The sequence below is a fragment of the Gymnoscopelus microlampas genome, assembly GCF_963454915.1.
Source record: "Gymnoscopelus microlampas genome assembly, chromosome: 24".
Lineage (NCBI taxonomy): Eukaryota > Metazoa > Chordata > Actinopteri > Myctophiformes > Myctophidae > Gymnoscopelus > Gymnoscopelus microlampas.
The window spans coordinates 35,444,821-35,461,377 of NC_139961.1; the positions used below are offsets into that span (position 1 = coordinate 35,444,821).

At 46.5% G+C, this 16,557-nt stretch overlaps 1 protein-coding gene across 1 annotated transcript in view; it reads right to left on the reverse strand.

Annotated features, from left to right (window-relative positions):
* Window positions 1–301: 301 nt before the first annotated feature.
* Window positions 302–16,557, reverse strand: part of LOC311040886 (bone morphogenetic protein receptor type-2-like) — a 40,968-nt gene continuing 24,712 nt past the window's right edge. Inside the window, exons 4-13 of the mRNA XM_084051267.1 lie at window positions 12,547–12,654; window positions 12,320–12,411; window positions 11,697–11,927; window positions 10,038–10,152; window positions 7,683–7,843; window positions 6,411–6,558; window positions 5,746–5,882; window positions 5,311–5,483; window positions 2,571–3,913; window positions 302–2,285 (exon numbers count right to left, since the gene is read on the reverse strand). Coding sequence (XP_083907393.1) covers window positions 2,032–2,285; window positions 2,571–3,913; window positions 5,311–5,483; window positions 5,746–5,882; window positions 6,411–6,558; window positions 7,683–7,843; window positions 10,038–10,152; window positions 11,697–11,927; window positions 12,320–12,411; window positions 12,547–12,654 — 2,762 coding nt within the window. The 3' untranslated portion in view covers window positions 302–2,031. The remainder of the gene's footprint in view (window positions 2,286–2,570; window positions 3,914–5,310; window positions 5,484–5,745; window positions 5,883–6,410; window positions 6,559–7,682; window positions 7,844–10,037; window positions 10,153–11,696; window positions 11,928–12,319; window positions 12,412–12,546; window positions 12,655–16,557) is intronic.

The following is a 16,557-nucleotide window of genomic DNA, read 5'->3' on the forward strand; positions in this document are numbered from 1 at the left end:
CATGCCATACTATGCAGTAACTATGGCTGTTTTATTATCATGCCCCTGATGAAACCATTTTAGTTTATAATTAGTGGAGGAGACTACTGTGTGTGGCCCTGGTAAAATATACTTCAGGTGCATGTTAGAAAAGTAGAAAGTTAGAAAGTATTTTCATTCATTGCAACCTCAAGTTATTGAATCCTTAAACGACCAACATCTCTAACCAGTCATATACAGTACTCTCATAAGTATATGGGTTTTATTATTTCAGTACAAAGCTGAATGCAGAGCCCCCTCTGACACAATAAGAGCCTTCATAATAGATGCAACCAACAATTCTTTCATACATTTATTGAGATTTTTTTTCTTCCATATTGACTTGAAAATGTTTACAGAAATTGTACAGAGCGGGAGGCATAGCAATGGAATCAAAGCCATGTCCATTGAATGCTGCAAAACATGTCATAAAAATGATGCAAATATCAATGCAATACACATACATATATTTTCTCATACAAATTACAGATTACAAAAACATAAATGAGATTTTTTTTCCATATGCCCTGAAGCAGCGCTGAGAAATACCTAACAACATAATTTCGGTACGCATGTACAGCGCCGGATCTGCACACTTCAAATCCTTGCAGACAGAAAATGACATAGCACGTGCACACAACTCACTCATTCACACACACGCTCTCTCTCTCTCACACAGACACACAGTCACTCGCGCAATCACTCACTCTTGTGTGCACACTCAACCAAACATCAATGGATGAGAGAAGACAAGAGGCAGAAATAATATCCAGCGTGCTTTAGACAAAATTGGTTTCTCTTTTTTCTTTTCTTTTTGAGACAAGTCTGATTTCCGAGCGGGTTCTGAGAGAAAATAAAAACCTGGGCTTGGTTAAGTTTGTACGACCGACAATCCAACAGTTCACAGTGAGGTCATAGCTGATAGTGGTACGGTTGATTGAGTCGGTCATTTTGTAACAGATCTCTCCGACCGTCTGGTGATTGTAGTGTGTGAACAGACTCATCGCTAGCTCAGAGTCGCTCCCGATGTCATTGTGCAAGCAGGGAAATACAAGAACTTCCACAGCCATTGTCATTAGTGTTGGGATTGATTGTTAAATCAGTCTCTTTTCCCCCACACTCCAGCAGACAACGTCCAGGAAAATAGATTGATATGGAGATTGTCGTCCGTCATCTCCCCTCATGAGACTGAGCGGGCGATAGGGCATCGTGGATTGCTTTACAAACGATTGTGACTACTTATAAGTGCAACAGAGATTAAACACATAAAAAATTATAATCAAGGAATAAAACGACGGATACAATAAAAAAAACATCAAAAGCACCTAAAAGCTATATTCTATTGCACAATTAAGAAATATGATACAAAAAAAAGGATACGTAGGCAGACATAAATCTGGTATTGCATACAAATCAATGAAATAAAAAAGTAGTTTGTTCTGTCTTTTAAGACCGTCAATTCAATTACAGACCCTAGTTTCGGCCATTACACGGTGTAGCAAAAATGCAGGGATTTTTAATTTTATCTTTTGAAAACAAAAATGCTTATAATTGATTGTTTTTCGTCGCCATGTTGAGTTTAGAGACTGCTTCTTGTTGCGGTTGCAACAGACAGGACTCGTCAACACTGATCAGAACGGGTTACAAAAAGTGCAGCTAGGAAATGAAAAATAAAAAATCTGGTCGGCACGTCGCCACTACGCACCCGAAGAGAAAAATGTCACGACATCAAATAAATCGACAAGACAAACGATAAACGGAGGACAAGAAATGCTGCATAGCTGGATTCCATTTAAAGCAATGCCGTTGCTGGAGAGGCGCAGGGCGATACAGTGAGACAGACCAGTTTTTCTGTACATGATCGGGCCGCTTGCTTACGAGACTCTTGATAGCTTCCTCTTGCTGAAAGAGATTCAAAACCCAGAAAAACAGAGCTTAAAAACAAACCAGACCCCCCCCACCCCTGCCCCACCATTATCAGCCGTTGTGTAAGAGTCCTCGAAGGTTGCGAGTTCACACACGGGTATCGTTGGGATCGCTGGCTGAGCTCCCTCCGCGGAGGTAGATGGCCGAGGCGGACTTGGGCCGGCTCTGGTTGGGACCCTGAGCTCCGCTGGAGCCATTGTTGTTGACCTCGGGCCCCCGGGCGTCCGAAGAGATGACCCAGGTGGTGGGACGCCATCTCTTCAGCGAGTACGGCGTCTTAACACGCTTCTTTATCTTCTCTCCTGTCCCCTGCGTCCCTTCGTGCTGTGCCAAATCCTCCCCTGGACAACACATACACACAGTTAGTGCTGCACGATTTTGACTAGAATGATAATCATGATTATTTTTGCGATCGGTATCGCCCCCAAAATCCTGACTATGAGTGACTGTGTGAGTATATAGGCTGTCTTTATAGTAATAAACAGAATGTATACACAGCAAAGTAAATATAATAGTAAACATAAAACAATAAAATGCTAATGCTAACTATTTTTCATATGACATTCATGAATCAGTGTGTTAACTTCCAATAAGCGACAGCCTTTGTGTTCAGGATGTGAGCTCACCTAGAGATGTCAGGTCTCTAGTAGTGAAGGACAGGTCCAGGGAGTTGGGTCTCTCTGGCCTGCGGGCTTTGGGTTGCCTGAGCAGGGCCTCCCCTCTCATGGTGACTCCGGCACTGGCCGCCTGGGGAATCGCCCCACCGCACCCTGACCCGAACCCGGAGCTGGTGCTCTCTCCCGGGGCTCCAGTGGCATCCCTGCTGCCCCCCTCACCGTGCCCCTCGTCCTCTCCTCCGTCGCTCTCTCCCTCACTCTCTCCGTCCCCCTGGCCGTGGCCCGTGTTGCTGTTGTTGTTGTTGGAGTTGGGTCGGGCCGAGTGGAGGGCGACGACCCCGGCGGCGGTGTCTCTGGGGTCGGGCTGCTCTCTGTCTCGGCTCAGCAGGGGTTCGTGTTCATCGGGGCTGGCCGTGATGACCCCCAGGCTCAGCCGGCCGTCGTCTGCCCTCGGGGCCACCGAACCATTCTGGATGGCCGTGGCCCCTCCGAAACCTCCCGCCGGCACGGAGGACAGGCCGCCGTTAGCTTGGCCGTTAATGGTGCCGTTGGCTTGTGTTTCTCGCAGTAGAGGCAGGTTGTTGGTGCCGGAGACCCGGTGTGCTTCTGCGGCCACGTTGGCCCCCGTCGCCACCCCCACGTTGGTTTTTGGCCCCTCCACCTGCCGCAGGTTGGACTTTCCCGAGCGTCCGAACTTGAACCTGAGCGAGGAGGATGAGGACTCCTTCTTTGCAGGCTTGGTGCGGAGAGGCAAGCTGGACGGCCGCTTGGGCAGGTTCTGCTGCTTGGGCAGCGGGAAGATGGCAGTAGGCATCGGGGGTGCAGCAGCGGCGGCGGGATCCGAGGCGCCCGAGGCCTCGCTGGCCATCTTGATGAGCGGGTACAGAAGGCTGGAGCTGCCGGGACTCAGCGGGTCCGGAGAGCAGAACTGCTTCTGCGAGTGCTCCATCAGGTTCTCGTCAGAGCTCTCCTTCAGGTTCTTGTCCACCTCTTTGGGGTCCAGCTTGGTGGTCTCCAGGTCCTCCTGAGTCAGGTGGAGACACACAGGGACCGTGGTGCTTCCCACCGGACCCTCTGACTCAGATATGAGGGTGGTGGTGGTCGTGGAGGAGGCGGAGGGGCTGCCCCTCAGGCCCATGCTGGCACTGCTGCCCTCCGGGCTGGGTAGGCGGGCATTGGCCTGCTGCTGGCGTTCCTGGTTGATTGAGTTCCTGTTCCGCTCGCTGCCGCCGGTGCGGACACTTGTGGAGGAGGCGGGGTCCGCCTGCGTGTTTTTGGCCACGCCCTCCTGCTCCTCGATGTAGGAGGAGGGGTGGTCGGTGTACGGGCCGGGCTTGGGGGTCATGCGGTTCCTGTGGGAAGCAACACAGAGGTGGAAACGTCACTCACGGCTCATTTAGGGGCTATGTCCACAGAAAGCGTTATTTGAGCTGCAAGTGCGCATATATATATATATATATAGATGACCATCATTTTAACTTTTTTTGACAGTCAAAAAACGAAAACAAAGACGAAAAAAAATAAAAATATCTATTAGCGTCAGCTTTGAGAAAAGGGGGGGGGGGGGGCATCACGTAATCACAGAAAAAACACCTTCAATTTTGTTTGAAATCTGAACTGGTTGGTTTCACGTATTCAGTCCATTTAGACCAAATCCAAAATAATTTGTCTTCTTGGGTTTTGATTGAGAAAGACAGTTTTTCCATTCTGTAGATCTCATGAACTATCTCAATCCACTCCTCCACAGTGGGTGGCTGTGGTTGCATCCACTTCCTTGTAATGGCCTTCTTACATACCACAAGAAGGATCAGAATCAGTGTCTTATCATTACTGTCCAGAGAATCATATGGGAGGTTACCCAGATATAGAGCATCAAACTGCCATGCCTTTCTATGGTAAAGCTTTCCAGCGCCGAGCATCGTGTTTCAGCGCTCTCTGCGCCCAGCATTTTTGGGCAGAGCGCTGTGAGCACTTTACTTCAACTTTGCTAACCATCAATGTCACGTTTGATCCTTCTGGTTGTGTCTGAAAACCCGGTACTTGACGACCTGACTTTAAGTCATTACTGTAGTGGCTATTTGTCAACAACAATAAAAACTCAAAAGGCCACTGTGGCACCAGGCAGCGAATCTTACGCATGTGTCAGGGAATGAGTCCATTGTCCAGTCAGGCAGTGCAGATTAGTGACATTTTATTCAGCTTCTTTACAGAAGAAAACAGCAAACTGATGGTTAAATCTGGCTGACTCTGACCCAGGTAAAAAAAACACTTGCACTTTCCTGGTGTCCACTGATTCTATGCTCTAATGACTTAAATAAATCCACCTGTGCTAACGCTTTCAAAATAAAAGCATTTAGCTGTAACACAAATTAAACAGAAACAATATGGCTGTAATCAAACTAACGCAACAAAACAAAACAACAAATGAATATATCAAATCAATGTGAAAATAATATATAATACTGAATAGCTCCCATAAGTACCACTGTCACGAGAAGTCAATTTTGACGTTATTTAAGCTAGGCTATTTGTGCTAATAACGCAGATGGCGCGACGTTTGAGCACAGAAACGGTTGATAGGTTCAATATGCCTGTATCAATAAACGCTCCGTGCGAGTGCTCTGGACATGATATCTCCTCTGCTCATAAAACGCTTTGTGTGAACACGGCCCTTATATCTGTCGCTCTCCGTAGTGTGTGTGTGAGTGCGTGTGTGCGTGTGTGTGTGTGTGTGTGTTTTTGATGGTACCTCTCGTTGTGCAGGGTGGTGGACATGGGGTTGAGCGTGGGGCTGACGGACTTGGATCGGTCCCAGATGAGCAGCAGCTCAGCCAGTCTCTCCTCTGCACACTGGGCCGTCAGACGGGCCTCAGCGTCCTGGTCCCAGCAGTCCTCCATGGTCTCCTTCAGGGAACGCACCGCCTGACGAGCGAGAGCGTGCAAAGACACACACACACACACACACACACTACTGTTAGATACATTTAACACTGTGGTTCTCAACCTTTTCAGGCCGTGACCCCCCAAAATAATCATACATACATACATACAGGTGCATGCGTCCAGATTTGACCATGCATGCGCACATTATACACACACAGGGGCGTACACCCACTGTGTCTCTCTCCGTCCTTCTCTGTCTCTCTCTCTACCTCTCCCCCCTCTCTCTTCCTCTCTCTCTCACCAGACTGTTCTCCTTCCAGGCCTCGGGGAACTTGGGTCTCTGTTTCTCTCGGGACACCAGCACCTGCATGTCCTCAAACGTGGGGTGGTTCCCAGCCTCTGCCTGGAACGCCATCTGGTACTCTGGCACCGACTCCCCTGGGATCATGGAGGGAGAGAACACAACTCATTAATCTATACACGTATATAAAATGTATGTGTGCACTACACCGTGTTGTAAAGATAGCACACTTTGGGTGACGCAAAAACAAACCCCAAGTTTCAGACAGAGGACACACCCAACTCTGTCTATCTATAAAGTACTAAAGTCGACTAGTCATTACAAAATAATTTCAGCAGAAATAATAAATGATCCTTGCTTCTGCAACGCTGTATTCAGGTGTACATGCATGCATTAAGGTGTGTGTGTGTGTGTGTGAGAGTGTGTGTGTGTGTGTGTGTGTGTGTGTGTGTGTGTGTGTGTGTGTGTGTGTGTGTGTGTGTGTGTGTGTGTGTGTGTGTGTGTGTGTGTGTGTGTGTGTGTGTGTGTGTGTGTGTGTGTGTGTGTGTGTGTGTGTGTGTGTGTGTGTGTGTGTGTGTGTGTGTGTGTGTGTGTGTGTGTGTGTGTGTGTGTGTGTGTGTGTGTGTGCGCGCGCGCTGCGCTGAGCATGTATCTCTCTCTCTCACCAGGAAATAGGTCGGTGCACCTCATGAAGGTCTCCCAGTAGACCAGGCCCAGGGCGTACATATCAACCTGCTTCAGAGCTGACTCACAGTCCCTCAGGTTCACCGCCCCTTCCAGGACCTCTGGCGCCATGTAGCGGATAGTACCCACCTGAGAGGGAGGATAGAGGGAGGATTGGATGAGGAGAGGGTAGAGAGTCAAAGAATGGATGGATGAAAGGGTAAAGGGAGGGGAGAAGCAAAGGTGGGACGATGGAGGGGGGATGGATAGAATAGAAAGATAGTGGAATAGAAGGGAGAACAATGGGAGGAGAGGAATACATGGACAGGGGGAGGTTGTTGACGTTTAGAAGGATCAGATAAACAGAGCGGTGAAAGAAGGAGACAGATGTAAGAAGAAAGGACAGGCAGGTATAGGGATGAAGCGAGGAGATGGACAGAACAACCGAGGAAGGATGGCGGGAGGAAAGACGTCAAAGTGAGGCGGGTCAGAGGAGAGTCGACACACAGGAGAAGACAGACGAAGCAAAAAAAAAAAAAAGAAAGTTAAGATTGAAGGGACAGAGGAAGTAGGGCGGAGCAGGGAGAACAAAAGGGGAAGTGTGATTCACTCCCCTCCGTTTGCAGGGAGCTCAGATAAATAAGAGCTCCTAATCTTCTTCTACCAGACACAGGGGTCTATTCATACCCAGAGACCATTTGCTATGCTACAACGTTTCACAGACAGAAAATACACACAACATCTACTTGATGCATTATACTTTTGCTTGGCTCAACGACAGCGAAAACTCTCTTGATGAAAAAGAAATGAAACCATATGGATTTCGGGTTTTGTTGCATTTGTCAGGGGAATGTCAATGGTTCATCCTTTTTGGCCAACAAAAAAAGCCATCTGGGACCCCAAGGGCAAAGTACAGTATATTTGAAGATATTTAAGACCATTTCAATACCGGTTAGTAATGTTTAAACGGCAGTGAATTTGGACACTCAATTCTATTATAACTATTTAACACTTCTTCCAGATCAATCGTTCATGTTGTTGAGTTATAAAAAAAAACAATAAAATATGTTTATTTAAAAAAACAAGACTTTCTGAGGGTAGAAAGAAAAGGAATACTCGTGAGAAATGATGACCAGAGTTGGATTCTAACCCAGATCCTTTCAATTCACAGAGCATGTGGTTAAGTGCCCCAACCGGTTGAGTTACCAAGCACCCATGTAATTAAGCCTTATGGTTATGTTATTTTCACACAGGATATTCAGGTTGCCTCTCACCTCGCTGATGGCGGCGTTCTCTTCCTCTCCGTGGCGCGGCGGTCGGTTCCCCGTCAGCTTCATGGACAGGCCGAAGTCAATGATGGCACACGTGAGGTCAGCCTTGACCAGAATGTTTCGGCTATTCAAGTCCCTGTGCGACACGGCCGGCTTGTACACATCTGGATGAGAGGGAGAGGGAGATGAAGGGAGGGAGGAAGGAAGGAAGGAAGGGAGAGAACAACAGTGAAAAAGGGAGAAGAAAGTGGTAGGTGGGTGATGATACAAGAGGGAGAGAGAGGTGGAGAGAACAGGGAAGAGAAAACTTGAGCAAAAGCAAAGTAGAGGACAATGACGTTTATTTTTCCATTGTGGCTCTGTAGGAGGCGAGCCGTCTAGAAAAGGGTCCGTCTGTGTTTCTGTCTGTTTTCCGTGGCATACCACTGAACTTCTTGTGCACACTGCCAGTGCGCCAAAGTTTATCTAAGTTTAAAAAAATAATAATGTCAATGGCGGTCAGATTGAGCTGACACCTTGCCAAAACAAGTCATAGATACATCATGGACTGGCCAAATACAGCCAGAGATACACATGGAACGAAGCCACATCGCTATTAGACACTGTTTTGTTCATATAAACAAATCAATATTACAGCAGCTTTAAAACTTAATAGAAAACAGCAAGGAATTCATACTGTAGGAACATGCCAGTAATCCTTGATACTGCTTTTAATGTTTATCTCTGTGTTCACCATAACTCAAAGCAAGCTCACTCTAATCTAATCCAATCTAATCTAATCTAATCTAATCTAAATCAAAGGGATTAAAACAAGGGCATGTTGTTGCCTGTGTGCGCAATGCCTAATTGTTCCAGCAGGTGGCGCAAGGAGCCAAACGACCAGAGGAAAGCTGTGCTGTCTGCTACCACTGCTGATGTTTGATGTATTGTACCAGTCTAGCGCCCCCACAACCCGTTGGACTCTGCTCTTAGTCAAAGCAGAATTGAGAAACACCAGGTCTATATAATTCTCCAGTGTTCAAATTACATTGTGGCTTTCGTGGAACCCTGTGGTGGGAGGATACTGTATATATACACATGCAGGTCACATACATGAATGTGCTCGCTTACATGCAAAAATACACTATCTATACATTTATTATTGAAACAAAAAAGAACATTTTTTTTTCATTATCACTAAGAAACAATAAAAATACCAACGCATTGTGGCCAGGCTGTGGTTTGCATTACTTTGTTAAACATCCCATGACAATTATGAACATGGCCACAGCCTCGTTCAAACAACCAGTAGAGATTCACTCAAAAGACAATATACATTTAGTGCACATGCATGGATGGCCACAGCAGCAATAGACAAACAATTATCGGAAATAGCTATGCACGAATGAACGTAGATAAGTGCCTTACTACTAGCCTATTATTTATCAGAAACTTAAATATACAGGAAAATATAAACATGAGAAACAACCAGTGGGACCAAAAATTCTATTTTAGAGCTCCCACTACATTTCTCAAAGGAGGGTTTCTGTGGAGCTCATGCATCTGTCAGGGGAGCTATGTTTCAAACCCTGATCTCTCTCTCCATCAATCCTGATCTTTCTATGTGCTTCTGATGTCACAATCCCTCCAGCATCCCTTTATTCACAATCTCGCTCTCTCTTACACACACACACACACACAGTTCATGAATGCACATCTCTGTCAGCCTGAACGTCCTCCATGTTCTCGGTGGAGGTTTGAGGAGGTTTAAACAATGCTACCTTGACGTTCTAAAAGCATGTTAGCACCATTGAGAGAGAGTCTACTTGGATGTTATTTTCTCGCTCGTTGGCTTTAATTTGAGCTCAACTCTTCCGTTCACTACCGTCCAGTTAGACCATAGGACATTGACTTGTCATTTGAATCCCTCTCTCACTCCATTTTTCATTCCTCCCTCTTTCCGTGGCTTGCCTGCGGTCAGTCTATAAATACCCCTGGCTGGAAGTGCATGCAGTTTGTGTGTGTGTGTGTGTGTGTGTGTGTGTGTGTGTGTATGTGTGTGTGTCCAAATGCAGGGATGCAGAGAGCGGAAAGCCAAATATGAGCTGCATGCTGCAGTCCCGGGGGATTGTGGGAAGTATCTAGTGTGAGCATGCACGCGCGTACACACAAGCGCGCGCCCGCACACACACACACACACACTTTTCTAAAACAGTACTTCTTGGGTGTGGAGGTAGTGTTCTCCAGTTGGTTTGTGTGTTGCAGACAGATGGCGCAGGCAGCCTGAGTCAGCTGCGAGTGACTATGTATTTAAACATGCATTTGAGCGTTACTGTGTATTTGTCTGTGTGCGTTTCATGTGTGTGCCCTTTGGCTCACCTCCTTTAAAGAGCTCAGTGTGCAGGTAGGCCAGGCCGCGGGTGACGGAGTGGGCTAGCCGACAGCTGCTCACCCAATCACTGGCAGTGATTGTCAGGTAGCGACACAGAGAACCCTGGGGAGAGGAGAGAAAGTGGCAGGAGTTATTGATGTAGGGGTGAATGAAAGAGGGAGTGAGAGAGTGAGGCAGAAAAGAGAAAGGGACACACACAAGTGATAAGTCATTCCTGTTTCTGAACTCATCACACACACACACACACACACACACACACACACACACACACACACACACACACACACACACACACACACACACACACACACACACACACACACATTACATTACATTACATTACATTACAGTCATTTAGCAGACGCTTTTATCCAAAGCGACTTACAATAAGTGCAATCAACAAAGGTAGGGAACGAAAGCACACACACACACACACACACACACACACACAGAGTAGTTCTAACTACTGTCCCATCCAAGTCACTTCACAGTAATTGTCACATTTTAGCTGTGCCAGTGAACCCAATGCTTCCTCTTGCTTCTTTTAAAAAAACAAGTCATAGATAACGTCATGGACTGGCCAAATATAGTCAGAGATACACATGGAACAAAGCCACATCGCTATTAGACACCATTTTGTTCATATAAACAAATCAATATTACAGCAGCTTTAAAACTTAATAGAAAACAGCAAGGAATTCATACTGTAGGAACATACCAGTAATCCTTGATACTGCTTTTAATTTTTATCTCTGTGTTCACCATAACTCAAAGCAAGCTCACTCGGTCTTACTCCGATATATTATCAAATCTGGGTTTGTCCCACTGACACTGTGCTAGGCTTTTTTAAAGCTTCTGACGTTTTATCATTTGCAAGAGGAAATGTTCCCGACAAACCACGGCGACATCCCTGGATTAGACTTCTTTATTTAATCATGTAATAAAAGAGTTTATATGAATGGTGAATTATTGGCATTGGTCGCCAAAACATGTGTAGTGGTTACAACCTGACACACACACACACGCACACACGCACACACGCACACACACACACACACACACACACACACACACACACACACACACACACACATCTCTTGAGTGATAAACAAGCCCATGGCCAAGCGCACATCCTCTCCTCTAAGGAAATTGCATTAGGCATGCTAGACTTAAATGGATTATTGTTCATTTGAATACAACTTGCGTCCCAGGCTCCTGTCCTGGCTTGCTCTACATTGCCATGGAAACGTGCATTACCACTGGTGTCCTGGTGCATAAGTGTCTTTCATAGGCTGGCCGGGGGTCAGCTGACCTCCACTTATGAAACGGACAGTTTTTTTGTGCATTATTGTTATGCCAGCTTGACTCCAGCAGATAAAACAATTTTTAATGAAATTTAAAACAGAAGAGTTTCTGCAGACAGCAAACAGCAGAAGGTGACGGAACATTGGAACGAAACAAACTGCAGTGAAAGCAGAGAGGGAGAGGACCTTGACGGGCAGCCTCTCAGTACTACAACAGCATCCACAATCACGTCCTTCTGACCCAGAACGTGCACACTCACAGCTACACACAAAAGAAACGTGCTCTCATATGACGTGTGGGAAAAACAATGCACGCACACACACCCACACAAACACACTTACATGTGGGTAGTAGTCCATGACCAGCAGGTACTCGGTGCGTCCTTCGGCTCCAGTGCGCTCGTCCGCAGCTACAAAGCGCCCGATGTTGTCGTGTTCCAGCAGTGGCAGCCGGTAGATGGAGCATTCGTTCTGGAAGTTCTGCCGGTTGGCCGCGGAGAACACCTTGACGGCTACCGGACGCTCGTCCAGGGAACCGCAGTACACCACCCCGTACCGACCACGACCAATCAACTGGGAGAGAGAGAGATAGAAACTGTGTGGGTAATCAATACTATTTGCCTACAAGCTGGATAGGAAAGGAAGAGAGCTTTCTGAATTCAGACCTTGCAACAATATTCAATATGGCAAGGAGTGAACAGCATGGAAACTGAAGGTTTTCATCTTGCAAAACGGAGAACGAGACGAGTTGTCTAAAAGCAGTTGTTGAAAGGCATTGCAGTGTCTGCGTCGTTTGTGATTCTGACCACACTGTAGCACAGACACCAGCTATGCAGTTTAAATACACATCTCAACATCTTTCCTCCTCAACTTATTCACTGGATTTGATTTACATTTCTTTATTGAATTGGAAGATAGCTGAAGCAGTGAAAAAGCATGCACAGTCGCACACGTGTGAAACTGACCTCCAGTAGTTTGAGATTGTCCAGGTCCAGAGAGCTCTCAGAACCTGCTGCCTCCATCATGTTCAGATTATGGAGTCCCTGCTTACCGTTACCTGTTAAGAAACACAAGCACACACGCGCACACACACGCAACAGTATGTTCAGATTCCAGTCATGCCCTCACTATCATAGCCCAGATATAGAACATCATCTGACCCTTGATCGAGCGTGCCGGCGTGGCAACTCACCATGCAACATGCGGTAACCAAAGAAGGCTGCCACCGCGACCACGGCCAACACGGAGACGGTTGCCAGGGCGATGATCACTGTCTCCTCGTAATGTAGCGTGCGAGCATCTGTAAGAGGGGGGGGGGGGGGGGGGGGGGGGGGGAGCAATGCATGATGGGAGAGATTAACGTCAGGTATGTAATGTACGGGAGCCCATCTTCACCGAAAGCTTGAAACCTCAACATCAGATTTGCTGTTTCTGATGTCCATTCTGCCCTGCATCCATGACAGCGGTGGTGTCCAGCCGTGTGCTTTGCAGGACCTGTAGGTATTCACTCACTGGCAATTACACCCCACTAGACCCATTGAATTACCAATTGTTTCCCCACAGCAGTTACCTCTCATCCTGGTTGTGTAACAACAGAGATTCTAGCCTAACCAAATAATAGTTGAATTAGGGTTGGGTAGCCATACGACTTCAAATCAATATCATGAGTATTTGGCCTTTGTGAGCTTGTTATGTAGATCAACAATTTTCACTAATTTTATACAACACCATTATACCATCATACCGAGGTACTATAATACAGGGATAAGTGCTTAATCAGACTAATCGATTACAAAAAACAAATGTGTTGAATTAACCTCAATGAGCAAGATCAAGTCAACCGATTCTAAATATCGGTTTTGATATATTTCCGGTTGATCGCCACGCGCTAAGTTTGAGTTTTTCAGATTTTCTATTGCATATCATCAGTGCTATGAGTTAATTTTAATAGCGTTGCTCTGTAGAAGGCTAGTCGGCGATAAGAGAGTCGGTCTGTGTGTGTGTGTCCGTGTATCCACAGCTAATTTCACAAACCGCTGGGTTGATTAGGGCCAAGCAGGCCACATTAAGTCCGAGATTCACATGAAGCCATGCTGTTCCCATGTGGATCTTAGGATCTTCATGATCCCATTTTTATTATTAAATCTCCACCTCGTGGTGTACATTTTTGTGCAAATTGTTGCAACAATGCATTCCGGTTGTCCCTATAGACTAAAGGTAGTAACTGGTGGTCTTGGATTGTACTTTGCAGTGGAGTGGCTTGTACTTTGCAGTGATGTTGCATGTACCTTGCAGAGGAGTTGCTTGTATAATTGTGTTCTGGTGAAAGCAGGCGCCACAGGGGAGGAGAGTTGTGAATGAGGGAGAGGCTGCATTTAAAAGCATTGGTTTGTTTTGACTGGAGGGCCCTGTGAGCTCAATGAAACGGAATGGCTACTGTATCTGTACTGCTGCATGCTCAGCTGAGTAAGAGGCAATGAAGCCCACAGCCCTCACTGCAGAGAGAGAGAGAGAGATAGAGAGAGCTAGGAAGGGAGGGGTAGAGAGAAAGAAAGGCGGGGGAGAGAGAATACTAGGAGAGTGGACAGCACTGCAGTCTAGAACAGGAATACACAACAGCCACATACTGCTTATCTGCAGGCTTACAGAGCTGGGCTGTGTATTCTAGGCTGTGCACAAGTATAGGTTCACAGAGAGAAGGCCAAATAACAAGCACATACAACCAAAACTTTAATTGAAAACAATTCAAATGTCCCTATACACGTGCCATGTGCAGGTCATGTGAGGCTAAGCGCCGCTGCGTACGCATGGATGCACGGGTATGTATGCACAAACGCACGTGGGAAAAATGCGATCAATTGAGCTCAAACACGCATGAAGCACGGCCCAACGGTCTGGAAAACTGTCACGCAGAGAGACAGAACGAGAGAGAAAGAAGGGGAGGGAGAGAGTGAGAGAGAGTGAAATAGACAGAGAGAGAGAGAGAGTTGAGAGTTGGTGTGGTGTGAGAGGGATCGATGAATGAAAAAGTGTGAGTGAATGCAGACATAAACAGAGGGGGAGAGATAAAGAGTGATACAGAGAGAGAGAGACAAAATATGCAAATGTATCCTGTCTGTGTAGGCAGAGTGGCCTTTGGGATGAGACATAAATACAGGTTATTAAGTGAATACAGCTGGCAGAATTACTCTGGTCATGGCAAAACACAAACACACACATGCATGCTGTGGTAGCTGACGTAGTTCTAGTATTTCTGCTCTCAGGGAGGTGTGATTAATGAGAGTTTGAATCAGCAATACAGGCTATGTACACACATACAGGACGACGCACGCACTAGCCTTATAATACACACATGCACTGCTACTGTATCCCTCACTTTCCAGTTGGATCGCTTATCTCATCTACTGTATAGACACACATCTCCCTCTCTCACACACACACACACACTGCATGCAGACTAGTATTCCCGTAAATGCAGACTTCCACAAATAGGAAGAGAACGGAAGCAAGCACACGTAAGACCACACTCTGTGTGGCATTGATTACATCAATAAAGAGAGTGCTGCTGCCGTGAGAGAGGGACCGCCTCCAATTCATAATTGATGGCCCCATGAGCCTGAGGGCAGCCTGCGCTGGCGCACGCACACACACACAGTCTGACAAACACAAAAAGGCATAACCAGGTCCCTCTCAGTAGCTGAGGTCAGGGAGTTCAGAGTCAAGGATGCTGCTGCGCAGGAAGCAACCTGACACACACACACACACACACACACACACACACACACACAGTATTTCAGCTACTGGTTTAACAATATTCACACCCTTGCTTCCGCTCATCCTGAAAAACTAAACTATAATTGAGCGGGTCTTGTTTGACAAGACACTGGGATGTCAATGGGACCCACTGGCTGCTAATGGGATCTAACCCACGGATGTATGTTCCCAGGACAAGTTTCTCTAACTATTAGGTTACGGCGCGGCAAAATGCCAAGCGGCGTCGCCTGCCTTTTAGCTGCGGTCTTAACAGCGCCGTTCATCCGAGCTATGAACAGGAACATTCAATGTGAAACACAAACGGGCTTTCGGTGTCGTATGACAGAACTGGAGTGCAGTGCCGGTCTGTCTCATTTTTCACTTCCCGTGCTTTCTCCTTGTCATTTTCTTGTCATTGTGTCCCGTCGGCGAGCGTACAATAGAACCAGGCCTCAGGTCAGTAGCAGAGGGCCATTTCATTTTGGATGAGGAGACACTCCCATTTGTCGTGACACTCCCTTTCATTCTGTCTTCATGTTCATTCGGGTACAGTAGAACCCACAGTGCAGACGCCTTACCATGCACAGAATGCAGAGAGACAGCATTGGTTGGAGGTGTGAGTGGGTAGACATTTCTTTTGTCGGTGTGAGTGGGTAGATATTTCTTTTGTCGGTGTCTCCGTCTATAAATAGACACTATATGTGTCTGTATAACCATGTATATGTCTGCACCTGTATCTGTTGTGTGCGTGCATGTGACTGCGTGGGCAGACATGTAATTATCATCCCAGCTTCACCACGCTGAATCACACAAGCAAACCTTGAGACAAGGTCTCTCTCTCTCGCTCTGAACTCCTGAAATACTTTTCATGAATAAATGAATAAACCACACTTCTGATGTGAGCTGAGGATTCAATGGGATCCACTTTCCGTGACTGTCACAGGAAAGAACAAAACCCATGTTAGGTTTTTGTGTGACCGTAAAAGAGACGCTCTGGCGACTCGCCTACAGATATGATTTAAATAAATATGATCTTATATTTTTCTGCAATTGGCTGTTGTAATAAAATAATTGATGGCCACCAGGCAGCTAAGTGGTGGCCTTGCAGACAAAAAAAGCAAGATGAATGGCGTGAGGAAGAGGAGAAAGGAGAAACCAGTGGCAGGCTTTAGTCCATCAACAGTATATATCTGTCACAGTTTGCATGGCTACGAGTTATGGCCATTCTAATTTCTTCCTTCTATTCATTTATTTCCCTTTGTTCAGTCTATATATCTCTGCCTTGATCCTCGCCCCGGTGACAAGGACGGCAGAGGAGCTCTCGGTGGCGCGCTTATTTTGCCCTTTTCCTTTATCTGCCTTTTCATGATTTATTTCTTAGACACGAGAGTGTAGGTAGACATGGAACCTTGGACAGAGAGAGGAGAGACATGCGAGACAAGACCGGGAG